General features: G+C 47.5%; 1 protein-coding gene across 1 annotated transcript in view; it reads left to right on the top strand.

Annotated features, from left to right (window-relative positions):
- The window catches only part of GRM3 (glutamate metabotropic receptor 3), a 101,653-nt gene that overhangs the window by 4,981 nt on the left and 69,380 nt on the right, over positions 1-27,292 (top strand). The window contains exons 2-3 of the mRNA XM_054988609.1: positions 4,544-5,045; positions 20,140-20,995. Of these exons, the coding sequence (XP_054844584.1) occupies positions 4,544-5,045; positions 20,140-20,995 (1,358 nt within the window). The remainder of the gene's footprint in view (positions 1-4,543; positions 5,046-20,139; positions 20,996-27,292) is intronic.

Genomic DNA, 27,292 nt, shown 5'->3' with positions numbered 1-27,292 from the left:
TGAGCTGCAGTAATCTAGCCTGGAGGTGACCGTTGCATGGATTACTGTGGCCAGGTCCTGGGATGAGAGATAGGGTGCCAGTTGCCTGGCCTGTCGGAGATGAAAAAAGGCAGACCTGGCAACGGCCATGACCATGGCCTCCATTGAAAGTGTGGCATTCAAAGTCACACCCAGGCTTCTCACTGTCAATGAAGGCTTCAGTTGTACCCCGTCAAGGGTTGAGAACTGCGTACCCAACCCCATTGCTCCACAACCCAGACACAGAACCTCCATCTTCAGGGCATTCAATTTTAGGCGACTCTGATGTAACCATACCGTCACAGCCTCAAGACCCTTGGCCAAGGAATCTGGAGCACAGTCAGACTGGTGTCATCTGTCAACAGATAGAGTTGGGTGTCATCTGCATACTGGTGACATCCCAACCCAAAATTACAGACTACCTGGGTGAGGGGGTGCATATAGATGTTAAATAGCATCAGAGAAATAATTGCCCCCTGAGGGACGCCACATACCAAAGAATGGTGGGCGGACATCTGTTCCCCAAGTGCCACCCTCTGTCCCTGACCACAGAGGAAGGAGCTAAACCATTGCACAGCTGTCCCACAAATCCCCACGTCGGCAAGGTGGTGGGTCAAGAGATCATGATCGACTGTGTCAAAGGCTGCTGTAAAGTATCAGCAGTGCCGCCCCGCCCCAATCGAGGTGCCACTGTAGATCATCTGTGAGAGCAACCAGAGCTATCTCTGTACCATGGACAGGCTTGAAGCCGGACTGGAATGAGTCCAAGATAGAGGCATCATCCAGATATACCTGTATACCAGGTTGTGCATCAGTACTGCTCTAAAGGATCAGATTCAGAACCCAGCATTAAAATAGCAGAGTCCAGTAGCACCTTTCAGACTAACCAACTTTACTGTAGCATAAGCTTTCGAGAACCACAGTTCTTTTCGTCAGATGCATGGAGGGTATGAAGAAACTGGCCATATATATATATATATAGGTGGTGAGGGGAAAGGGGAGTAGATGCAAATCCGTTGCAAAAGTCATGAAAGAGGTGGAGTGCACAATCCAGGCTGGGTGTGATCCTTCCCCTCCATGGCAGAATTAATACAGAATGAAAAGTAACTGAAGGCAGTTACTTTTGGTAGTGAGATAACCATTCATAGTCTCTAATCAATCCAAGTCTGACTGAGCCAAATTTACATATGAATTCCAATTCAGCAGCTTCCCATTGGATTCTGTTTTTGAAAGGTTTCTGTTGAACTACAGTGACCTTTAAGTCCTTGATGGAATGTCCTGGTAGATTGAAGTGTTCTCCCACTGGTTTCTGGATGTTGCCATTTTTAATGTCAGATTTGTGTCCATTTATTCTTTTCCGCAGAGGTTGGCTGGTTTGTCCAATGTACAGAGTGGATGAACATTGTTGGCACAGGAGGGCATATATCACGTTGGAGGATGAGCAGCTGTAAGAGCCAGAGGTAGTGTAGTTGATGCCATTGGGTCCTGTAATTGTATTTTCTGGGTAGATAGGAGGGCAGAGTTGGCATCTGGGTCTGTTGCAGGGTCTGGTACCCGTGTTGGTGACTCTGTTAGCTAGTTCATGGTTGTTAGTGAAAAGTTGTTTAAGGTTGAGGGGCTGTATTTAGGCAAGGAGAGGTCTTCCACCCAGAACCCAGTGCTGAAAACGAGGGCATGATCCCGTATTGCCCAGGGAGATTAAACTGTCCCCTTCTGATGCCATCTTCCACCAGCAAGTGAAGACTTTCATTTCGTTTGGTGTAGCCTCAGTGATCCCTCCTTCATGCCAACTGTTTTAAATGTTTTAATTGTTGTTTTTATGTCTTTGTATGTTTGTAAACTCTGGTTTTAACTGTTTTAATGATGTGCTTAGGTTGATTTTTAATGGTTTTAAAATGTGATTTTTGTTTGTTTGTTTTAATTTGTTAACTCCTTCATCGCTTCTGTGAGCACAGAAAGGCAAGATATAAATTATGTTAAATAAATAAATAAATAAAATAAATCATCTGATCACTTAGCGGGGCATTCTAATAATTTAAAACTTAAAGATTGCCCAATCAGATTGGGGGCAGCCGGGGGAGACTCCAGAAGCAAACAATTTTGTTTCTCCTCTGTTTTAGTGTTAAATTTTAATTTACTGTCCTTTAAATATCTTAGCACTCTATTTTAAATAACGTTAAGTGTTTCTCAATTATACATAGACCTGCATGCTTAATCATTATAAATTCAACTTTAAGGAAAAAGTAAGTACAAGCATATATTATTAAAATGTTCTATATAAATATCACCATACTTGAGGGTTTGTGCTCCAAAGATATACTTTAAAGAAATAGGATCAAGGTCAGTGACAACCAACAATAAGAACCTGAATATGAGTTGAAATACAGATAAGCTGTTTCTGTACATGGAAAGATTTGGGTGTTTAATATGATCAAGACGAGTCAAAGTCTACCAGGCATTAGTGCGGGGCTACCGGGCTAGGAGTCCCTGTCAGCTGCCCTGGAAGTAAGACAGGAGCCAGGGGGGGCCAGCAGGCCAGCTGAGTCTGGCTGGGGTGGCACACTGATGAGGGTGCTTGTGCCCGGGAAGGTCTCAGCAGCGGCCCGGGAGTGGACCTCCATCACCTCTGGGGTAGAACCAGCCCTTGGTCCAGGGGCAGCCAGAGAACATCAGAACACAAGACCCGTCTAGCTGAGCATTGTGTTTCCATGCATCGTTAGTCAGATCCCATCAAGCAGGGCATTTGTCCCCAGTGCCTCATACTGAGAGACAGTATGGCCGATTAATAATGGCCATTGGATGAAGGTTACATCTAGATGCGGGGGAGGGGGGATTACAGTGGGCATTGTGCTTCCCATTGGAATCAATGAAAACAAAATATATGACAAAAAACAATGTATGAAAAAACTAAAATAAAGAAAAAACACAACGGCCGGAAGATGAAAATGAAACGGAAAACAAAAGAAATTGTCATGCACTTCCCTACAATTGGTGGCTTTCCACTTATTCATTCATTCATTCATTCATTCATTCATTCATTCATTCATTCATTCATTCATTCATGTCATTTATAGTTCACCTTTCTCACTGAGACTCAAGGCGTATTACACAGTGTGAAATTAGTACAGTCAATATCAGGAACGTTTCCAGAAACAATGCCAGAGGGTAAATAGATACAAGGCCACAAAGACACGGCATTAGCAGGAATCCAATACAATGTAGTGTTGAGGTCTAACTCCTTAGCGGATCACCTGATCCCTCCAATACCACCCTCCTATCTAAGTAAAAGGCCTTTTTTGATCATTCGGGTTTTGCATTGTTTGCGGAAAACCAGGAGAGTGGGGGCTCTAAGTTAGCGATTGATTTTCAGTAGACCTCAGAGGTTCACTTATGTTGTCCTTTTCTTGATTTTAGCAGCCAAGATGGGCAAGGGTCAAGCACACAAGTAGTGGCTTTCATAGATGTCAGAATCCTGTTAAGATCTGTCATTGTAATTGGTTCAAGGCAGTCCAAATGTAAACCAGATGGTGCGTCAAGCATTTCTTCTCTCTCATCTGCATTGCAGCTTGCATCTAGATCAGTGTGTATCTGTGCTATTTTATCAGCGAAAAACTTAGCAAAGGCCTCACAGCGAATTGACTGTTCCTGGGACTGTAAAGGTTCAGATTTAGGAGTTAGAAGGTGTCTGGATATCATAAACAATTGGGACGGTCGTGAACTACCCGACACAAATTTGCCAAGAAATATCGTTTCTTTGCCATCTTCATTTCCGCTTCCTAGGTCCTCCCGTGGGCTCTGCTGCACGCTCTATCAGCTTCCACATGAGTTTTTCACCAGCGTCTTTCTAGATGTCTCCCAACCCTCTTTAGGTCAGCCAGCCCCATGGTAAACCATGGGGCTGGCTTCCATCTCAGGGGCCAGAGCTGTCCAGAGATGCTCCACTCTGGCATGATCGAAACTGGCAGCTTTGATCATTTGGAGAGCGGCAAAGTTCTGGCAGCTTTGATCAGGTGGAGGATGGATGACGTGTGCTTCCTAGGCTGGTGCTCTGTAGCATTCCACCGCTCTTCTGCAGTTCCCTCTTGCTCTGCTGGTACATTTGATCCACAAGCAGAACTGTTGGCAGAGTAGCCATCGTAGCAGAGGTCTATGAAGGGACAGAGGTCCCATGCAAGAGTGTCACATGAATATGAGAACCATAGGGAAAGAAAGCACACAGACTGGTCTACATGTGCACAGCCCTTGCATTTCTGGTGGAGGTGAGGAGGGTGCACACTTGTTCCTCCTCTTGACGGTCTGGTGATATGAACCGGGTCACAGGGTCTCATGAGACCTTACAGACCCACTCACTATGTCTTTAGTGGGGGGAGGTCATCATGTTTCTTACTTCAGCCTATTCTAATTCCTTTCCCCTCTTTAGAAACTTGATGGAAGACCCGGCGGGCTCACGTTTCACTTGCTGATGGGATGGCACTTCATACGTCAGGGCAATGTGCCAGGAGGCATGAAGGTCTCTAGCAGGCAGACAGATGGTTCTTAGAGCTGACAAAAGACCGTCACTGAAGATGTTTGCCAAGCTGCATGTGGTTGCACTGACCTTGTTTTCCAAAGGATCCTTCCTTTCACTAGGTGACCACAACTTTGTAAGGAAAGAAATTAAGATTGAAGGAGATCTGGTTTTTGGTGGTTTGTTCCCAATTAAAGAAAAAGGCACTGGGGCTGAAGAATGTGGGAGAATCAATGAAGACCGAGGAATCCAGCGCTTGGAAGCCATGTTATTTGCTATTGATGCCATCAACAGGGACAGCTATTTGCTGCCAGGAATTAAGCTTGGGGTTCACATTTTGGACACCTGCTCCAGGGACACGTACGCATTAGAACAGTCACTGGAGTTTGTCAGAGCATCGTTGACTAAAGTGGACGAAGCAGAGTATATGTGCCCCGATGGGTCATATGCAGTTCAAGAAAATATTCCATTACACATTGCAGGTGTCATCGGCGGATCTTACAGCAGCGTCTCCATACAGGTAAGACATCCAACTTTGAAGAATAATCTCTCGTTCTTTACATACTGGAGGGAATCCAAGGGGGAAACTCACAAGGGACTCTGTTGTTGTCAGGGAAAAGATAGAACTGTGGGACAAGCCTTCCCAGCCGTGGAGTTAGCAAATGAACAGAATAGTAAAGAGTCCAGTAGCGCCTTTAAGACTAACCAACTTTATTGTAGCATAAGCTTTCGAGAGCCATAGCTCTCTTCGTCAGATGCATGGAAGGTATGAAGAAACTGGCCAGAGGTATATAGGCAGTGAGGGGAGGGGGGAGTAGATGCAAACCGGTTGCAAATGAGCAGAGATGCAGGTTCAGGAGAAGAAAGCAAAGATGTTGGATGGGGATGCTTATGTGGGCGGGATGTGTATGATTTAGGCAGGGATGTGTAATGATCTGCCAAGACACCTTTCAAAAGTCTCCACGGGGTTTGTAAAGCTTTATTGAAAGAGTCTAGTATCATGTGATCTTACGATGGTCAGGAATAAAGCACCACAAAAGCACAGATACATACATCATTCTCAGGCACGGGATAAAGCCTCCAAGGTCACATAGGCCCCTTTCCCAGCACCAGGAACACTCTAGTGAAAACAGTCACTTCAGGGAGAAGCTGCTGCTTCTGGGTGCCGCTTCCTGGGCCCTGGGACCTTTTTCAGCAGGCTGAAATGGAACACTGGTTGTACCTGTTTCAGATTTTTAGGCAGTTCCAGCTCCACGGTAACATCATTAATTAGACGGATCACTTTGAATGGCCCTGCAAACTTCCAGCCTAATTTTTTGCTTGGTTAAGTGCTTCTTAGATTCTTGGTAGATGCATACACACTATCCCCCACCTTCAATTCCCAAGAGGGAAATCTGCTCTTATCTGCTTGATGTTTATAGTCCAGTTTAGCTTGCTCCAAGGTGTGCTTTATAATGTCCCATTGATTTATGATGTCAGTCCACCATTATTGTAGGTCATCCCCCTTTCCCAGCTGAGTCAAGCTCTAATAAGGGCATGGGTTTCTCTTCAAACCCCTGCGTAACTTTAAGGGGAGTGGCTCCAATAGAACTGTGTACACTGTTGTTGTTGTAATAGTACTCTGCAAATGGAAGAAAGTCTACCCAGTTATCCTGTTGGTAATTGATATAACATCTCAAAAATTGTTCTAAAATCTGATTTAATCTTTCACTCTGTCCATTGGACTCTGGATGATGAGAGGAGCTTAGACCCTGTTCGATTCCAGTTACTTTCAGCAGCTCTTGCCAGAAGGTAGCAACGAACTGGGGGCCCTGTCAGAGATCACCTTGCTTGGAAAAGAATGCAAGCGCACTACATGTTGCATAAACAAGTTGGCTAGTTTCTTTGCAGTGGGGATTTTAGAGCAGGCAACAAAATGGGCTTGCTTAGAAAACAGATCCATGGTTACCAGAATTATTGTCTTCTCCTTGGAAAGGGGAAAGTCTGTGATGAAATCCATGGAAATGGTAGCCCAAGGTCTGGAAGGAGTCTCTAAAGACTGCAGAAGTCCAGGCGGCTTTCCCCCCTCTTTTCTTTCCCATTACAAATAGTTGACATGTGGACACATAGTGAGAAACATCTCTTCTCATTCCTGGTCACCAGAATTGTTGTGTTAAGTGGAGCATTTTAATGAACCCAAAGTGGCCAGCTGTTTTGTCATTGCCATTTTAATATTTCCCCCACAGGGTTTCTGGACTATATAAATGCCTTTGACGATACCAGCATCCATTTTCCCCTTTCACCAAAAGTTCCTGTAACTGTAGCTCCTCCTCCTCCTCCTTGTCAGTTTCCGTCCTCACTCTGTCTAACCAGGAATCAGGCTGGGATGGAGGGGAGTGGCGAGCCTGAGACCATGTTACAACTCCTCCCCGCTGACTGGGTGTAAACATAGAGTCAATGAGCTCCTCCCTCCGACTGTCACGTTGGGGAAGGTGAGATAGTGCGTCAGCCAAAAGGAATTTGGGCTTCCTGATCCAACATGGCGCCCTGAAGCTGTATGGGGCTCGTGTCCCAAGCAGAACATGGAGAAAAGTGCCAGTTTGCTCTGGTAAAAAGACCCCACGGAGCGGGGGGGGACTTCTGGATAAGGTCCCAGGAAGATGCTTAAGGGTGAATCGAAACTTAGAGAAAAACTCTGCCCGCCTAAGCTGCTTTGCTCTCAATTTTCTGGGTGTACGAAGAGTTTCCAAATTTTTATGATCTGACCATACCTCGAATAGTACTTTTGCCCCCTCCAGCAAATGCCTCCAGGTAGAGAGTGCCAGCTTTACAGCTGTGGCTTCTTCCTCCCACACCAACCAGTTTCTCTCCCTTTTTTCCTTCAGAGGTGAGATGAATGTCCAGCCATTCTTCCCTTTTTAATCCAGTTGGTGGTCTCTGCCTTTACTTAACTCCAAAGGAGGGGAGAGACTTTGCCCAAATTCCGCCCCAAACTGCCTAGTAAACTCACTTTATCCTCAGCTACTTTCAATTACAGCTCTCGGTCGGGTCTCTCCTGTTGCTTCACACCGTGAGTCTTTCCCTCCACTCGATTCCCCTTCCCTTATGACTTTGGTGAACTTTATACTTTTAGTGACTTTATTTTCTTTATTCACTCAGCAGGAATTTTCCTTTCGCCTCTAGTTTTGTCATTCCAAGCAGGTCGTTACTCTTCCTCTTTACAAGCCTCTCCCATGCTTGAAACTCCCTTCGGAAGCTGTTTCTTCAGGAGGGGTGGCGGAGGGAATCCACCGCACCGTCCCTCTCTTTTAATCCTCTCCGAAGGGCCAAGTCTTTGTTTCCTTTCTATTATCAGGCACAGCTCCCTTTTATTTTGTAGACTTGCAGCTTGTTTCTCAGTGAGCTATCTTGGTTATAAGAATATCTCTCTTTGTAATCTGTCCGTCTCGGTGCTCGCAGCTTGTTGCCTGTACAGCTTGCCTGTTGCCGCACAGCGGTCTGTGCGATGAGGCAAACTCACAGAATTCCAACTCCAATGCCTGGAGTGAATCCCTGGTTAAGCCTCTTGCTTCAGAGTCCCCTCTCCGCAGGGTCTCTCCAGAACTTAGGAATCCCAAGCCCCCAGACCTCTGGGTTTCAGCTCTCCTTTGGAGACAAGCTCCTCAGAGCCGCTGACTTCACTGCGCTGTAGCTGGCTCCTCAAATCTGACTCACAATGCTGTTTTCTAGGAGACAGTTGATGGACTGTAGTTTCCTGAGGTATTTCAAAGGAAGATTAGAAAGAGAGATGGCTGAATCACAGCTGATAACAAAGCTCAATACAATGCATCCACCTGGACTAAATCGAGACATTGGCTTCCTGTCTCATTACCCATGCTAATTTCTCCACACCCACTACGCCTCTGCATACCCCGCCTTATCCAATCATACCTGTTATTGTCATTCGCCAGCTATTGTCATTCAGCTTCTGTAATCACTCTAGCAGTATCTGAAGAAGTGAGCTGTGGCTCACAAAAGCTCATACCCTAACACACATGTTGTTAGTTTTATAGGTGCTACTAGACTCTTGCTCTTTTCTACTGCTTCATACAGACTAACTCAGTTACTCATCTTGATGCATACCAGAGTATTTCTATGAAGCCCAATAGGTATACTCTAGAGAACATGTCAGAGCTGATACTCATTGCATTGAGGATTTCTGGTTTTGTTGCACACACTGCAAAAACCTCAAAATAATTAACATTATTCAATGAAAGAACATTTCTGCTTTCCCTGGGTTGTAATTTATAATGTCTTTTGATTTCCATCTGGACAGCTGACTGGCTGATCATTTCCTAGAGCTCCTTCTGTCAGGTTCTTGTTTTCCTCATAATTCCCCATACACACACACCATGAAGAAAAAAATAAGCAGTAAATTTCATACAATATAACCGGCAACAGATGGCAGCAGTCAAAATTATGACTGCAGATGGTGGACAAACCTAATTGGGAAGGTTTAGATTGTTTCTCTTCCCCTTTTACCAGGCCGGCAGAGACCTGGCCCAGCATCAACCATATGCCTGGTGGAACATCTCTGTCTTACAGGCCAGGTGAAACAATAGCAAATCCTGCCGGGCCCTGGTGTCAATAGACAGAGAGGTCCACCTGGTTGGAGCCAGGACTGAAAAAGTCCTGGCTCTGGTTGAGGTTAGGCGGACTGAATGAAATGCTGAATGCTGATTGAATTTTAAATGTTTCATTGGTTTTATGGAAGATGTGGTATTTATTATGGTTTTAAATGATGTGATCCACCCTGAGCCCACTCATGGGGAGGGCAGAATAAAACAAACAAACAAACAAACAAACAAACAAACAAACAAACATGACTCCTCCAGCCAGCACAACACTCACATCGTAAGTCAATCTAAGAATTCACAGAGTGTAATTTGGTCTACAGAGCCAATTAAAATCCCATGATTGAGTAGCAGTAAAAAAAAATTAAAAAAAATAAAACCTGCAATTTGGCCAGAAAAGCTACATGGGCTGCCCTCAAATTCACACAGTCCTCTAGGAGGTACAGAAGGATAACAATATTTTGCTGTTTTCATTTACTTTAGTGATTAATCTTTACTAACATTCCTTCTATATTTTAATGGTGGAAAAGGAACTTCCAAATGTCATATTCTTCATTCCAGTAAGCCCCACGGAGAAAGGGGGCAGTTGAGAACAGAGGGTGAAACGTGTGATGTGCCGAAGAAGAGCAGAGGCGGCATTGGGCAGAAGAGGGCAAGAAAGGGCAAGGAGAGGGAGGATATCAGCCAAGCATTCTTGCAGGATTTCATTTTTAAAAAGACAGAAATGAGGCGATTCCTTAAAAGTTGGCATTATGTTTTCAGTCTCAGTTAGAGATGTAAAAATACATTGGTAATACCCTGCCTTTCTCCCCAGTAGGGACCCAAAACAGCTCACAACGTTTTCCTCTGTTTTATTTTCACAAGCTGTGAGGTAGGTTAGGCTGAGAGTGTGTGACTGGAGTGTGACAGAGAGACTGAACGACATGGGGGACAAGACAGCCTTGTGGAATCGTGCAAGATGTTCCCCACCCTGACAATAGCTGGTCTCCAACAGCCACCCTTTGAGTCTCTTTCATGAGGAACTATGGCAGAGGGGGGATTTAGCCCTGGGTCTCCCAGATCCTGACACTTGAATCACTGCTCCTTACGGGTTTTATATTGAAAGTGGGCAGCTCAGTCCTAAGCCCCAAGCCAACGCCTCCGCTCGTGCGTTGTTGTAGATGCGGCGCCACTCTGCCGCGCCCTATGGACTTGTGCAGGAGAGTCCCACCACCAGTGCCCGAGCGCAGCAAAGTGAGGCGCGGCTGCCGCCAGGAGCACCCACCCACTGTTCCCCTGACAACCCCACTCACACCAGCCAATGGCCACAGCGCTCCCCTGACAGGAGGTGAGGGGCAAGCGGTGGCGCAGCCAATGGGGATGATGTGATCCCCGCTGCCCACCAAGAGCCCCCCCCCATCAAGGAGCAGGCATACCTGCCAGGGAGGGAGATAGAGGTGACAGTGAAGGTCTGAATTGAACACCCACCCTCTTGCCCGTCCAGCCGCCATTTCCGATGAGGGCTAGGCAGGTGGCCGCAGCTCAATGTGCCTGCAAATATCCTCCCCTCCCCGAGCCCCGCTGCCACTGCTACCACGAGAAACAGGTTCCCCCTCCTGAAAAGTGGGACCAGAAAGCCTGAAGCACTTGGGAGCATCTCCCAGGATCCAGAGAGGCAGGTGGGGGGGAGGTTCTTTAATGAGTGACAGGAATGCCCATTGGAGACCACGCAAGAGGCCAGAAGGGAGTGCAAAGCACCCAGAGACCTGCAACAGTGCCATTTGAACACATCACAGCATCACAACTATGTGAGAATGTGGGCTGGACCTCAAGAGCCACACCCCGGTCTGGGGGTGACACCCCCCAGTGGACTGACAGCCCACAGGAGCAGAGAAACTGCTCGGGGGGGCACCATTCACCTCCTCTCCGTGCCATATTTCCCAAGTCCATCCCTGCTTCCGCAAACAGCAAAATGGAGGGTGGTCCATCCTCCTGGAGGAGGAGCCCTGGAGATCCTAAGATGTCTCTCCACACACCCCACCTCCTGGCCTTCCCCTCTGCCAGCAGCTCAGTCTGTCAGAGAACGAACGTCCTCAGTGGAGCCTCTCCCCACCCCCCACCCCACAGCCGCCCTGCCAGACATTCATGGGCCTCCCTTCAATTCCCACCCCACTGCCTGAAGTTACCTTGAGGGGAGGGGAGGGGGCAGGGAAGCTGGACAGGGCGCCACTTGGACCCCTGCTCCTCCCAGCAGCAGAGACCACCCCATCGACCCCAGCCCCGAGCCAGGAAAAGTCTGCGGGGATGTGTGAGAAGACACCCTCCTGGCAGGGAGTTGGGGGCAATATCAGGGGAGCAAGTGAACAGGCAGCAATTCCTTATTTTTCAGCACATATTTTATTAAACTGGAAAAGCTGCCGAGGTTCTCTGGATTTCCTGCCCATGTGGCCAAGCCGTGGGCTGCCTTGGTCAGTTGCTCCCTGGGCAGGACCTGAATGGCACTCGCGGAGGCCTACGGTGGGGGGGGGGGCAGACAGCCATGCTCCTTGGTCTCCCGGACGAGTGGCGATCTGCCTGCCAGGGAAACAGGCACAGGTGTTGCAAGTGACCCAGGCTGGTGAGCAGCTGATGCCAAGCTCAATCTGCAACGTCTGGGAAGGTGTCCATTGGTTGAGAGCTGTGGCAGCAGCTCCACAGGTGCAGTTCAAAACCACATGATGCATGACCCTCTGGTGAGACAGCACTCTGCCTTGGGGTGATCTTATCCCGTGAGGAAGAAAGTCAAGTGGCTGAGCACCCTCCAGCAACAAGGTCTTACGAACACCCAGTCAACCCGACAACTGGCCACACTTGCTCCTCTGTCCAGAGAGGCCCCAGCTGAGGGAATCTGAACAGAGCACCCTCAATTGGCTGTGTCAAGAGTAGTTTTCTGCCTCTGAGGCAGGCAGGGGTTGCCCCCCCCACCCCCTCCCCCACTGAGCCTCACCTGAAAAGGCTGGCGGTCAGGTGAGTTCAGGTGGGCGCGACAGCTGGCACAATCAGCGAGTCGGGTTAGCCGCTGCCCCAGCTCTGTCAGTCTATGGATGGCAGGCTACGGTAGGCTGACCCCTGTGCCCATACAGCAAGAAATCCAGGTTCTTGGTTAAAAGGTTTTATTCAGGAATCAAATCATTTCCATAGAAGGCCCATAGGATTACTCAGCAGCAAGGTAAGCAACTAAGCAGCCGGCAATAATGTGATAGGAATAAGGAACGGAGAAAAGCCCTTTCTTCTTCAGCACAAATCCTCCCCCACCCCCACCCCCACCCCCACCTGTGAACAGAGAACATCATTTGGAGCGTGAAAAGGCTGGGGACCTTGCGCACAGTTTACGTATCATTCCAGGCACTACGGAAGTGTCTAGACGTTAAGCTGCAACATGAAATAGTCAGTTACGAGTCAGTTACAGGACCGAGGCACTGGGAGCTGTCGAGGAGGAGAGAGAGAGGAGAGAGAAGACACCTGAGGAATGTCTGTGGCAACAAAGCACTTATGGTATGAATAATGTGATATTAGGGCACAGCATTAACAATGGTTCTCTACATAGAACAATGGCACAGATGTAGGGGTACAGACATGACAAGCTCCTTCTTGCCTCTCAGTGCTCCCTCGCTTCTTACCAAGCTGGAACTCCAGAGTCAAGGGGACTCCCCCTGCAAGGGGACTCGGGTGGTTATTGTTAGTTAGTCAGACATTCTGGACTTTGCCCTTCTTCCCTTGAGCAAGTGCAAAGTTCTCCCAGTTTCCCCACTACATCCCTCCAGTGCACTCATTGCCCACCACCGTGAGGACCCACTCTCCCGCCTCGTGCACAAAATCCCCACGGAAGGAGGCTGTCAGCCAGAGCCTTCGGCCACCGCCCACTCACCTGAGTTTGTGAGTGGCACAGCCGGAGGTTTTGTAGGGTGCATGGGCAGATGATTGGGCATGGGGAGGGGGGCTCGCCCACCCTGGAAGTGCATGCAGATTGGTCTGTCGGGTAGTCACCATCCTATGCCCAGTTTGGGCCATGGGGCGGGTCTGGGCACTGGGAGAGAGGCCTGAGTCTTCCCATTCAATGGGCGCCTATGGGCCATGCCTGCTTTTCTCGTGGCATAACTTTCTGCCACTGCAGGGGGTATTTCCAGGCCTGGGAAGCTTAGCAAGCTGACTAACTTGTGAACTGCCCCCTGCCCCACCCCCTCCAGTGCCGGCAGAGGGACTTATGCCTCACGTGTTTGTACAGCCATCCGATATGGCTACGGGTGGTGGCCCGCCTGCAGCAGTGTGCCTCCCCGCCCGCCAACGGAAGGGAGGGTTATGTAAGTTGTGCCCACGTAAGCCTTAGTCCTCTTTCTATGTACTTTCCACCACCACCCCACACACACTTAGGCTTGCGCTATTAGTCACAATTACCTCCCCCCCCCCAACACCCCCAGGTGTCGCTGGAGGTGTAGGGAAGGGAGGTAGTTGTGAGTTTCCTGCATTGTGCAGGAGGTTGGAGTAGAGGTCCCTTCCAACCGTATGATTCTATGCGGACTTATGACTTGCAGAAATGTTCATTGTCGACTGACCGTCTTCAGTCCAGAGATGAAAACATTTTAATAATTCCTATAAATTCCCTATTATAAAGCAAACAATATGTATCAAGTCAGAGTTAAATATTTTTAACAAAATTAACAGTGCAATCCTAAACAGAGTTACTCCACTCTAAGCCCATTGATTTTAATGGGCTTAGAGTAGAGTAACTCTGCTTAAGACTGCAAGGCAAGTACGTTAAATATTTTTTCATTAATTATTCTTACCACTGCTATGGGGTTTCAGGTTCAAAATATTTCATCGTCTTAGCAACCTTGCAAAGTACATCAACATTATTTCCTCTACGTGGAAGCGAGGGAAGAAAGTTGAAGTTGAAATGTAGACCTGAAGTCTTGCTGCCGGGTGATCCTTTCTCCACCTTTATTCCTTCCTTCCCGACTGCTCGTTAGCTGGAATGACTCTGCGGCTCTATGTTCTTTCATTTAGTGATGCGAAATCAGTGATCATTTCATATAAACTTTATTTTAAAATACTGTTTTAATGAAATAATATTTTAATGTTTTGACATTTGCTGCCTTGGAGATCCCATTTGGGTGGAAAGGCGGGATAGAAATATTTTACATTAATAAATACAAAAATGTTACAGAGTTAGAGGCAAAGCCTAGTGAGGTTTAGTCAGAGGACTTCAGTTCAGGAATAAAGATGAACAACGTTGGCCGTTTCCTATAGCCACCTGCTTTTCAAGTAACTCAAGATTTTGTCCTATGGATAATAAAATGTATATTGGCAATGCCAGTTCAGTTGGGGCCGTCTTCCCCAAACAACAAATGGATCTTCCTTCAGCTTCTCCTTCCCTCGGTAGACCTCCATGACCCCTAAAAAGGCAGGCTTGGGGGCCCCGTGGCACAGTGGACTACGTGAGACACTGGCCTTGGTTTTCTTGGACCTGGCTAGCAGTGGCACAGCCTGTAAGGAGATGCCACCAATGGCTGCTAGTGAGCCAGTCACCCACAGCTAGGGTTGCCAGGTCCCCACTTGGGGCAGGGGATCCCCCACCCTCAGTGGGCTCCTGCCAACACTGCTCAGCTGGAAAAAAAGGAAGGAAGGAAATGAGGGCAACGGCCAGTGTCCTGATGAGCTGACATCAGTCCCTGTGTAACTGGAAGTGACATCAGCACACCGCCAAGGATGCAATTATGTCCCTGGTAACCCGCCCTCCTTTTCTCATTTTCCCTAATCGCCAGCCTTCTGCTGGCAACCCTTCCTGCAGCATATCAGCAGAGCACCCTGCACATTGTGCTGTGTAGAATTAGCTCTGAGCAGAGGAGAGAGTAACGAATCACATGGAGACACATCGGGCAGCCTCATCCGGAGAGGGGTCATTTTGCTGCCTCTTTACATCAGGAATAACTGGAGAATCTGATCAGCACAGATTCAGAGGCCTTCCAGATATCCCCCGCATGGGAGGAGACAGGGCTGGAGCAGAGGCACGGCAGGCAGCATCCTCAGGGAGTGGAATATTTGGGACACCACCCAGGCACCTGTACTTATTTAATGGCTCACTCGCACTTGCCTGGTGGTGCACAGTTTGGACATTCCTAGGCTACCTCTACAGCAGAAGGCCATTAGAAGCAGACAATCTCATATATTTATCAAAGAAGAGGCTTCTCATTTGCCCCATTTCCTTTGTAAGAAAGTGCCTCCACTCCCACAGTTCTGGTTTGCTAAGGAAGGCATAAGTCTCTGCAAGGTATAGTCTTCCCAGCATGTTCTAATAACAAATAATGAATATTTAGCTGGGTTTTGCAGTTTAATTTCCAGGACGGCCAGCAGGTGATGGCTCCAAACAGACATTTTTTCATTTCTCAGGGTTATTTTTTTCTTAATTATTTTCCCCGCAGGCATAAATGTCATTAGAAGCTGCTTTAATGGAACACAATAAGCTTTTCTTGTAAAATCACAGTGATGCACTTACACAGTTTTGCTCCCAAATTTCCAGGACTGAACTATATATTTATTTGAATATCTGTCGAATGAAGTCAGCTTACATAGTCAGCCACTTCACAGTCTGCAGCGGCAAAGATTAAAAAAATGAAAGCAACAGTTTGGGTAGTTCAGACACACATTAGGGGCACAACCTGGGGAGGGGGGGGACCTCACCAGGGATGGGACACCCTACAGTCCCTCCTCCAACAGTGCCATTCCCTCCAGGGGAAACCATCTCTGTGGTCTGGAGATCAGTTGTAATTCCGGGACATCTCCAGGTCCCATCTGGAGGCTGGAATCCTACGAGGAGAGGTTCACAAGGGAAGACTTGCACAGAAGGACCAGCCACCCCGTATCAGATACCACAAGTGAAACTTCCAGGGTTCCTGGAGGGTGGTCTGCACCCATGAAGCCGTGTCCTGGTGTGAAGATCATCTTCTAAGCTTCTAATCTGAGTGCCCCTTCCATGGCCGGTGACAGATGAAAGGATCTTTTCCATGGTGGCACCTCATTCGCCGAGCCTCCCCCAAGGCATTTATCAGGCGCTTTTTTGCTGTGATTTTTACATCTAGCAAAGTCGGCTTTTAGTGAAGTTGTTGGGATCATTTTGCTGCTTCCCCTGGCCATGGAGCACCTGGGATTTTATCTCTAGTTTTTGATACGTTTGTGCTGGCTTTGTCTGCTGCTCTGTAGGTTGTTGATGTATCCTTTTTGCTGAGACATCTCCTACAATTTACAGTTTTTGTTTACTGTTCTTATCTTACTGTTGTTATAAAACAAACAAATAAATAGTTCCTCGGACACAATACTCTTTCTCGTTAGAATCCTGAGACGGACAAATGGGATGTTCTCCTGCAGGTGGAGACGAGGGGGGTGCCGTTTTTTCTTCTAAATACCGGAACAGCAAATCCGGCATATCAGGGTGAAATGTTTTAGCTCCACCTACATCTACATCTAATTGTGTTGTTTCTCTACTTGTGGGTCTTCCTTCCTTCCTTCCTTCCTTCCTTCCTTCCTTCCTTCCTTTCCAAAAGCCTTTAAAAATGCAAAACCCCACCTGCAGTGACACAGTCCATTCAACCACTTTGTGCCTCTTCCCTGCTCAGTTGTGTGTATCATAGCGTTGCCAACGATGGGTTGAGAAATTCCTGGAGATTTGGGGCAGAGCCTGGGGAAGGTGGAGTTCGGGGAGGGGAGGGACTTCTGAAGGGCATAATGCCATAGACTCCACCCTCTGGAGCTGCCATTTTCTCCAGGGGAACTGACCTCTGCAGTCTGGAGATGGGTTGTAATTCTGGGAGATCTCCAGGCCCCACCTGGAGCTTGGCAACTGTAGTGTGTGCCATGGGAGACCTGCCACCATGACGTTAATGTGTGTGCTTTACCTGTACAGTGCACAGGAGGAATGCCCACCGCTGCCTCCCCTCCCTGGCAAGGCTTTGGGAAGAGAGCTCTTCCGTTCTTCCTCCTCTGCCTCCAGTGTGAGGATAACACATTATGAGGGGGGAAAGTGAAAGGCGGAAAATGCAACCCAACAAAAGAATAGAAACTAAAAAAGTTGAGACAAAGAACAGTATAAAGTGTTGCTCTACAGATAGTACAAATCAATAAGGAACCGATAAAAATTTACTGAAAAAAATAAATAACACAAACATGCAGTTAAAAACAATAAGATTGTGGTTCAACATATTAGTACCATGCTGTTGTATATAAAAATGAACAGTTTCCAAATATACAGGTATTATCGTACGTTATCATTGTATGTATAGAACCAAATGCGTTTGGGCCCACGGCCTTCCTTAGTGGTATAATCTCAGGCAATGCACCTCATGAACGTAACTCCTTCATACAACGCACCTCCCGACCGTGCACAAGTTAACCTGGAAAGATGAAAATAAATCTGTTAAAGTATTGTGTATATATTATTTCATGGAAAACCAAACTAATTTTTAGTATAAAGCTTATTTAAAAATTTTCATTATGTTACGTGCATAAAAATGTTACAAACAATCATGGAATGAATACATTCCAATCCAATCCAAAAAATCCCTTTGAATCCAATGTGAGCAACTCAGAGATGGTGTCAGGCTACAGATGACAGGATATGGCAGGTAGATCCCTGGATCATTTCAGCAAGACGCGGGTCCTTGATTAAATGACTTTCATTCAGAAAATCAGCCTTTTCCCACATGCACAGGTCCACAGGTTTACATGGAAGCAAGAACGCGTCTGAGCAGTTCAACCTCTCTTTGAAAGGAATAAAGGCTTAAAGCAAGTACAGGTCTAAATACTCAAACATCCCCCTCCCTCCTAAACCACAAGTTCAGCAGTAGTCTGGGAAACCTTTCTGGAGTTTATACATTCGTTAGAAGAGATATAGGGAACTGTAACATTTCAGACATGCAAGGTCATTTCCAGGAACATCAAAGGAGAAGATTGTCCGCAGCTCTGCCAGCTGCATTGCCAAGCCGTGAGAGGGAGAAAACGAAAGTGACACACACAGTCTATGAAAGCAACCAGAAATGTACTTAGCAGTTACAATACTAGACCAGCTACTATAGTGAGTTACATCAGGATGATGTTAACAATAAACGTCAGAATTGGCATATCAGGATTATTATTGACAATAAACAATAAGCATCAGAATAAACATTGGCATGGATGAATGGGTACAGTCATACATGACAGATGGTATGTTCATTTGCCCATGAATCTGAAAAGCACATACAAGATACTATCCAGTAAATCTAAATTCAAAAATCAACCAATTTGGAAAATGTAATCAAGTGAAAAGAATTCTGGAATATTTACCTCCTTAGCACGATCAGGAATATTCAAACATGTTTCTGTTAAAATGACACAATATGAGAACAACAGCCTGCAACAGAGTTTGAACTAATGACTGGAAGGATGGGTGGGAAATGAGCTGTTCGTCTTGCAAACCACTGACCAGTTCTGGGCAAGGGAGAGAACTGCAGGGAGACGAGCCACTCCGGCCCAGGAAGCTTCCTTATACCACTAGGCCAGAGCAGACCAAGTGATCCTCTGTGATCCCTAAAAAGATCACAAGCAGGTTTCTTCACTGGCAGGGCTGGCCCAAGGTTTTTTGGAGCCCTAGGCAACCGATGTCAAAGTCCCGCCGCCGCCGCCGCCACCGTTCAATAGAGAGGAATTGAGAAGTCTAGACTGAAAGGCGTTCAAAATGAACACTATAAAAATAAAAATAGAGAAGTTCTTCACAAGCCCCCCCAACATTTCACCATGGCAAGCTACTTAAAGCCAAACTTTTAGGGGAGTAGAAGAGGCCTCCCTCGCCTTTTGGAGCCCCTCAGAACCCGGCACCGTAGGCGATCAGGGTTGGGCTGGCCCTGCTCACAAAGATACGCTACTAGGAAAGCTGACTGCGCTGGCTACGGGTCACCCTCAGCCTCAGCTACACAAGAGACAGGGCTGGCTTTGCTGGGGGTTGGCCTATCAGACAGTGGGCACAAGATTATGTCTTTGTGGTCTTTTCTCACATGCCTTCCATTAAGGTTATAAATGCCACAGTCATATATGCAAGTACAATTGTACACCACTCTGAATGGGGAGCTCACCCGAGATCTCCAGCAATTTTGTTTCAGTGATGTTTGGTTCCTTTTGCTCTCTATATTATTCTTGTTATACCAGCTGGGATTTTCTCCCTGTTCCCTCCTCATTTCATTTGGTTTCAGCAGGAGGTTAACTCCGTTCTGCCTGTGAGCCGCTTTCCATCTAATTCAGACGACATTCGCAGGGACTATATTGTACTCCCCCCTCTCCGTTTTCAGGAAAATAGAACCTCCTTCTCATATCGGACAGCGGGGTATCAGAATAACGTTTCTGATTGTAACCAAACATGAAAAGCTTCTGTAGTAGTAAGATATCGTATTGCATTGCATTGCACGGCATTGTGTTGCATTGTCTCATGCCATATGTGATGTGGGTCAAGCCTTGATTATGTATTATGGGAACATCTATTCCTGAAGATCGCACTGGTGCGCAGATGCAACCCAGTCCTTCTAAGGCCGCTGTGTCTACAACTACATGCCCCTATACTGGGGGATTAAGATATGTTCTTCAGACACCTTCAGATACGAAAGTCTGGTTCCCACCAACAGGTCTATGATAGTTGATGACCTGCAGCTGAAAGTGTCAGTGAATCCCCATGAAAGGCATTTGTTCAAGTGATACCAGTGCGGGGGGTGAAGGTTAACGTGTCATGGTATATTCATGCCTGTAAATCACCACTTGATGCGGCTGTGACTGAGTGATAAAGAAGCATTTGTGGCTCATCTCTAACTTACCATGTGAGCTTGCAGTGGTGTGATGTGCGCTTGCAATGTATTCCTGTCACCAACAGTGCTGCTTGCTGTACATTAAAACTTCCAGGGGAAATCTCTGTAAAAGAGCCGGAACCTACCATTTGGTTCAAGGTAGCCGTTTGTTTGGATAAGCAACTCTGTATTTTCTCCTTTCCAGGTAGCAAACCTGCTAAGGCTTTTCCAGATCCCTCAGGTAAGCTATGCCTCCACCAGTGCCAAGCTGAGTGACAAGTCCCGCTACGACTATTTTGCACGCACGGTGCCCCCCGACTTCTACCAAGCAAAAGCCATGGCAGAGATCCTGAGATTCTTTAACTGGACCTATGTGTCAACCGTCGCTTCTGAAGGTGACTATGGAGAAACGGGGATCGAGGCATTTGAACAAGAGGCACGGCTGCACAACATATGCATCGCCACCTCAGAGAAGGTTGGACGCTCCAACATTCGAAAATCTTATGACAGTGTCATCCAGGAGCTGCTCCAGAAACCCAACGCAAAAGTTGTCGTCCTTTTCATGCGCAGTGATGACTCTCGGGAGCTCATTGCTGCCGCCAACCGATTCAATGTGTCCTTTACATGGGTTGCCAGCGATGGGTGGGGAGCACAGGAAAGCGTCGTGAAGGGCAATGAACACGTTGCTTATGGGGCAATAACCCTGGAGCTCGCTTCCCATCCAGTGAAAGAATTTGACCGATATTTCCAAAGCCTCAGTCCAGCCAACAACCATCGTAATCCCTGGTTCAAGGATTTTTGGGAGCAGAAATTTCAGTGCAGCCTTCAGCACAAAAACCCTCACCAAAAACCATGTGACAAACACTTCTCTATTAACAGCGCCAACTATGAGCAAGAATCCAAGATCATGTTTGTGGTGAACGCAGTATATGCGATGGCCCACGCTGTGCATAAAATGCAACGGACTTTGTGTCCTAACACCACCAAGCTCTGTGATGCGATGAAGAATCTGGATGGCAAGAAGGTCTACAAAGACTACCTGCTGAAAGTCAACTTCACAGGTAAAAGCTCAGCAAGTCTCTATTGATATACCTGCACTGCTAATGGGAAAAAATATTCAATGCCAGGTCTCTTAGTGCAGTTACATAAGATTGGTTCCCATATCTATGGGTCTGTTTTGGGTTTTAGCTCCATTTTTTCCACTAGCAACTTACAGTACCAAGCCACTCAACCCCTTTTTTATAGCTGAGGGGCCTTGAAAAAAGTGGACTGTTTCAATCCTGGGAGCATCTATACAAATAAACCCTACTAAGCCCCCAAAGTGCTGCATGCCCTTAGCTGCTCCGAACCAGAGCCGCTGACCGAATCCAGAGCCAGAAGGGCTCTCCCCGCCCAGGTTCCCACGAAGCTCCTGCAGGCTTACTGCAGTCTCAAATGTTTTGAAGGGGAGAGGGCATGCTTAGCAGCCCCTTCGACATTTGCATCCCTGACCAATGAGTGTGGTAGAGATCAGAAACTCCAGAAAAGAGCAAGCCAAAGAGGGTGACAAATTCCTAAAATGGGAAACAGACAAAGTTCACACTTAAAGGGTTAGCTCAAAGGAGCATGAGCCGCACTTGGGGCAGGAAGCAGGCACAAAATAGTGTGTGTGTGGGGGGGGGCGATGCCTAACAGCAATCCTTAGAAAGTGCCGCCCAGTTCAGAAGAAGGACCTGAGCACCAGAATGCACGTGCCAGACAGAAGCAGTCATTAGGAACAGGCGGTGATGCTTGCGTGGTTGAGCCCCACCACCGCGAGATGGCTCTCAGCAACCCCATTTCACATTCCTGTGGGTTACATGGTAAGTAATTCTGCACTGCGAGGAGAATGGGGACCACTTGCCACCGGAGCATAAAATAGGCCCTCCCTAAAACTGAGAAAGTGTTTTCAACTCCATCTCCTACCTTGGCATGCTGTGGACTCCTCCTGTCAAAGGAAGATGAAGGGAGGGGAGGGGCAAGATCTCACTGCAGAGGGAGAGACCTCGATTCCCCAGGAGCCACAGAAGAAAAGAGCATTCAGGTGCCTGGCTCCATTCAGGTGACAAGCGTCCCGGTGGCTTGAAGTTCCCAGCAGTCCAGGGCCCTTGGTGCCGGACGCCACCTACCTGCAGAGGGGCTAGCTACCCAGAACCAGCTTCCCTGCAACAAACTCCCCTTTTACTTCTGTCAAAAAGGCTCCGAAAGCCCAGAAGCCCCAAATGTATTGTTCTCATGGCAACAAAAACCATCCCCAGGTTTCATTACCACCAAAGCCAAAGACTGATATCGTAATACAGGCAGTTTGTTTGGAGAGAGTGCCTCTCCTCTCGGCAGTCATCCCCCATAGATAGATAGATAGATAGATAGATAGATAGATAGATAGATAGATAGATAGATAGATAGATAGATAGATAGATAGATAGATAGATAGATAGATAGATAGATAGATAGATAGATAGATAGATAGATAGATAGATAGATAGATAGATAGATAGATAGATAGATAGATAGATAGATAGATAGGTTGCAAAGCTTCTGAGGTCTATAGAGGTGCAAAGCACAGAAATGATTATATTCGCCCAGAGGAAAGGTTTCATCTTATCAGATGTCTAGTAATTCAACTGACCATTTACCTTTCATTTCCAAGTTTCTCTTCTGCCCTTTCCTCTGACATCACCTTGAACCTCAGAGGTAAAGGAGCAAAACTGTCTCCCAAGTAGGGTTGTCACCTCCAGGTTGGGAAATTCCTCGAGATTTGGGAATGGAGCTTGGAGAGGGTGGGCTTGGGGAAGGGAGGAATCTCAGCTGGTTATAATGCCACAGAGTCTACCCTCCAAAGCAGCCGTTTTCTCCAGGGGTTGATCTCTATGGTACAGAGATCAGTCTGCAGGTCCCACCTGGAGATTGGGAACCCCGTGTCCCCAGTTCACTACAGTGGGGACAAAACTTCTCCCCTTGCCCAGCTGAGGCTTGTGGGAAACAGCAGCAGGCCTCCCCAGATCAGCTGAATCTCAGACTCTTCCAAAGCAAGTTTGGGCTGGCTGCTACGTCCAGCCAGCATCTTGGGGCCTCCGACGGTGACTCTCAGAGCAACCGGCAGGTGGAAGAGAAACCTCTGAGAATGTTAGTATCCCGACCCTTCCCGGTCCATGTGTGTTAATTGTGGCTTGTTTTTATTATTCTGCCCACAAATCTCACCTGTTGCAATTGAGCATCTCACCAGGCAGCCATTTTTTGTCCTGGCAAATGAGAATATAAATTATTCAACAAAATGGACCCTGATAAGCCTGCATACTAGGAGGGATTTAGGTGTTAGATCAACTAGCTGCGTCGTTGCATTATGGCTCATTTTTGCTCTTTGATTTGGTCTTGCTAGCTAACCAGTACTTCACCATGCAGGGCAACCAGCAGGGCGGCCAGCGATGATGAGCTCTATGGATCCAGGATGCTGACAATGTTTGACGTTATCTGGTTGCTGATAGCTGTGACAATCCTGCCTGCTAGCATGCATACACAAACCCCCCAGATCTGAAAAAAAGCTTATGCGTGAGTAACCAACTACTAGCCAGCAACCCTGGAGGGCAGATTTATATCACCATACTGTTGCATAGGTAAAGGTAGTCCCCTGTGCAAGCACCTTGTCATTACTGACCCATGGGGGGATGTTGCATCACGACGTTTTCTTGGCAAACTTTTTGTTATGGGGTGGTTTGCCATTGCCTTCCCCAGTCATCTACACTTTACCCCCAGGAAACTGGGTACTCATTTTACTGACCTCGGAAGGATGGAAGGCTGAGTCAGCCTTGAGCCAGCTATCTGAACCCGGCTTCCACCACGATCAAACTCAGGTTGTGAGCAGAGCTTGGGCTGCAGTACTGCCGCTTACCACTCTGCACCACAGGGCTCTTATAAAGATGGTGATAAAATAGGGGTTGTGGTTCACCAGAGTTTATACCACTGACATAACCATATTCTGGTCTTGTCAAATATAGTCCATGCACATCTGTGTAGGCATGTGAGTGAATAACTTTTACGACCAAGTTGTAAGGCTCATATTTTGTAGATGCCTGTAGTAGCTGAAAGTAAAAGCATGCAATTTGCCTAGCAAGTTTAATACAGCAGTTTCCATGGCCTAAAATAGAAGAATGGATCATGTTAATCCTATCAACAATTGCTTTTTCTCAATGAGAGATGAGATACCCTAAGGATCTGATAATAGCCATCAAAATCAAGTCTTTGACCATCAATTTATGAAGATGTAGTTAAGCTCTTGGCTTCTATTTCATGCCTGCTCATAAAATGCACCTCCCTGGAAATAAAAAGTAGCATGCAGTTTAATTATTCTGTCTTTTACTATCAGACTATGATGAATCTCTTATCTATTTATTGATAGAAAAGCTAGTTCCAGATATTTTACCACTCTCTAGCAAGAGCCCAAAAAATAGAACCCGAACCCAAGATACATGGACAGAAGAAGGGCTGTTTCTCTGTCGCTGCATCAACACAACACAAGCAGCACATCCACCAACGGCACGCCTGAGCAGTGCCCTCATTTCCCCTCATATGAGAGAAAATGGTCACTAATTCCCATCAGAAAAAATAAATGGCTACATTTGGGGTCACCGATGCAACATGGCAAAACCTACCCTCCACATTGGGCAGAGTAACACCTGTTCCTGGGTGGGAAGAGTATCCTATGTGGTTAAAGTGGGGTTCTCTTGACTGTACCTCACTTCCCCTCTATCCTAAAAGGGTTTCCCCAACACAGGGAGGAACCCAACCCACGCTCATCCCTTTGCCAGTTCACTGAACAACCTGTACTTTCTCAACTGGGCTGTTTCAGTCCTGTCCGATGCCTATGTTAGTTTCCCCGAAGTTGCTTTGAATTCCAGCAGAACGGCCTATCTCCTGCTTAGATTTAAAAATAGCATTTCATCTACAGAGGTGGTTTGCCCGGATGGTCACCTGCCTTAAGACTGTTCTTCTTTCATGTAGGTCCTCTAATCGAGTAAGTGGTAGAAACCAAGGTGCTGTATAGACATCCCTGACCTAGTTATTGCTCTAAAACCAGACTCGGGCAATTCTGCGGGTAAGTTAGTAGTACCAACTATATAAAAGGCTACTCTTCTGAAAGAGGGGTCCCACCTCTAGTGATGTTTTTAAACTCAAGAAGGTGAGCACATACATTTCTGTTCAGAAGTTGGATGTTGCATCTCTGTTGGTGCAGTGAAAGGTTCATACAGCGTACTGTTGTTCCTGTGATTCTGTGATCCTGTTGAGTAGTTCCTATGTTGTTTAATATGACAATCACAGAATTGCTTGTGCTGTGTTTCAGCATTTCTTCTGCTCTGTATTGGATTTCTGCGGGTTTTTAAAATCTTGGCATTTTGATCTTGACTATACTGACTCACACTGTGTGATCCGACTTGTGTCTCAGTGAGAAAGATGGACTATAAATAATGTAAATAAATAAATAAAAATAGATCCTCAGGACCAGAGTGGGAAGTAAAATGCAATCGGATGTTCAGCCACCGATTTCAATCAGAGGCGGTTTGTGCCCACAAGGTTTCCTTCCACATTTTTTGCACTGTGCTGAAAATCTGAAGACATCCGCAAAGAAGGAGCGCCAACCTAAGGCGTGGCTGTGGAACAGGAATTCTTCCATGAATGTTCCATAAATCTCCTCCCAGGTAGGTGGACTATGTTTAAGTGGAGATTAGGGCTTAAGAGGGAGGTCGCCAGGGTTCAAACCCATCATGGAGCCCTGCTGGAGAGAAGCCCTGCTTTTTCAGCGTACTAGTGCGAGGACGGGTTACTGCAACTTAGGAGGGGGGCGGGAAAGTCATTGTGTGCACAGAGTTCTCGCCGGTGCTGGAGATCAAAAATTCTAGTATCTGTGAGTCAAGCCCACAGTAGGTCTGGCAGCGGTCCGAGCCAAGAAGGACAAACAAACAGGACAACTGGACACATATTGAGAAATGTCTTTCCTCCCAGTGACTGCCTATTCCAACTTGGGTCAGTTCAGTCTCATATTATCTGTTGCTTTAAATGTGTGTTCCTATACTATAGTACCTGTGCTCCATGTGGTTTAATGTAAGTCCTAGAATGGATTGTGTTCTGTTTCAGCAATTCTTCAACCCCGTATTGAATCCTTGCTAATGTTGTGTCTTTGTAAGCTTGAATCCATTTACCCCATGACATTGTTTATGGGAATGTCCTTGACACTGTATGGAAATGCCTGCCCTTGTCCTTGCCACTGATTGTACTAATCTCACACTATGTAATCCGCTTGAGTCTCAGAGCCGAAACAGACGTTAAGAACTACACGTGGTTGCGCACGTGTCCGCGCTCCCGTCTGTTTCGGCCCGCCCGTGGCTGTTTCAGAATTTCGGCGCGTGTCCTGCCCGCACCAGACCTGTGATTGTGTGTCCGCGTCTGCACGTGCCCCTCCTGACGACCAGCGAGTTCCCAGAACAGAGCGGCTATTTTTACCATCCCGAGGGCTGTGGACCTCTCAATGACTGCTAGATGGCGCTATTGCCTGCAGCTTGCGAGCGAGCAGGTGACGCGCAATGGACTGGTCCGGGGGCCTCCAACGCGGGCCTCAAAAGATTGGATGACTGTTTGGCTTCCTGTCAGAGATGGCCCCCCTGGCTCCCCCCCGCACTCCGGGATCTTGCCCGGCTGCCTGAGGGCTTCGAAGCGGGGCGGGGGGCCCTGTCCGTTGGTTGGTGCTTGTCCACTGGGGGGGGCATGCCTTTGACAAACACAGGCAAACACAGACATGTCTTCACTTGGGGAGGGTGGAACATGTTTGTGAGAAACACACACGGGACTGTCCGAAATCCCAGGGCCCGCCCAGGGCTTGGGGGGAGTGCACGGGCGAGGTCTAAGACATGTCTGTCAAAAAAAATTTTCTTGCCCAAAATCCAGGGGCGCACTGCCCCTGGTGCCTCCGGGGGGACCCCATCACGGCTGCGTCTGGTTTTCCGTTCAGAGGCCCCAGGAATTGGGGGGGGGGGGCTTGATCAGCTCTTGACCTGCCGCATTGACCCGGTCGGTGTCACCGATTCCCGCTTTTTCGGCTACGACCAACCAGCTTTCGGCCTCCGCGTGGTGCAACGCAATTGGCTGTGCGGTTGGTTTGCCCGCGCAAACCCCCGCAAACTCGTGAGGCTTCCCCTGCCGACCAGACGTGCCTCCGCCATCGTCGCAAAGCATGGCAGAGTGGGTGCCAAGCAACTGGCGTGAGGAGTGGGCGGAGCAGGCGGCCGCGGCCATGGAGGAAAAGGGGCTGACGGAGCACGAGCGGGAGGCGGCGGAGGAGACCATGGTGC

The sequence above is a fragment of the Eublepharis macularius genome, chromosome 9 (assembly GCF_028583425.1).
Source record: "Eublepharis macularius isolate TG4126 chromosome 9, MPM_Emac_v1.0, whole genome shotgun sequence".
Classification (NCBI taxonomy): Eukaryota; Metazoa; Chordata; class Lepidosauria; order Squamata; family Eublepharidae; genus Eublepharis; species Eublepharis macularius.
This window is presented reverse-complemented; position numbering and strand designations above follow the sequence as displayed.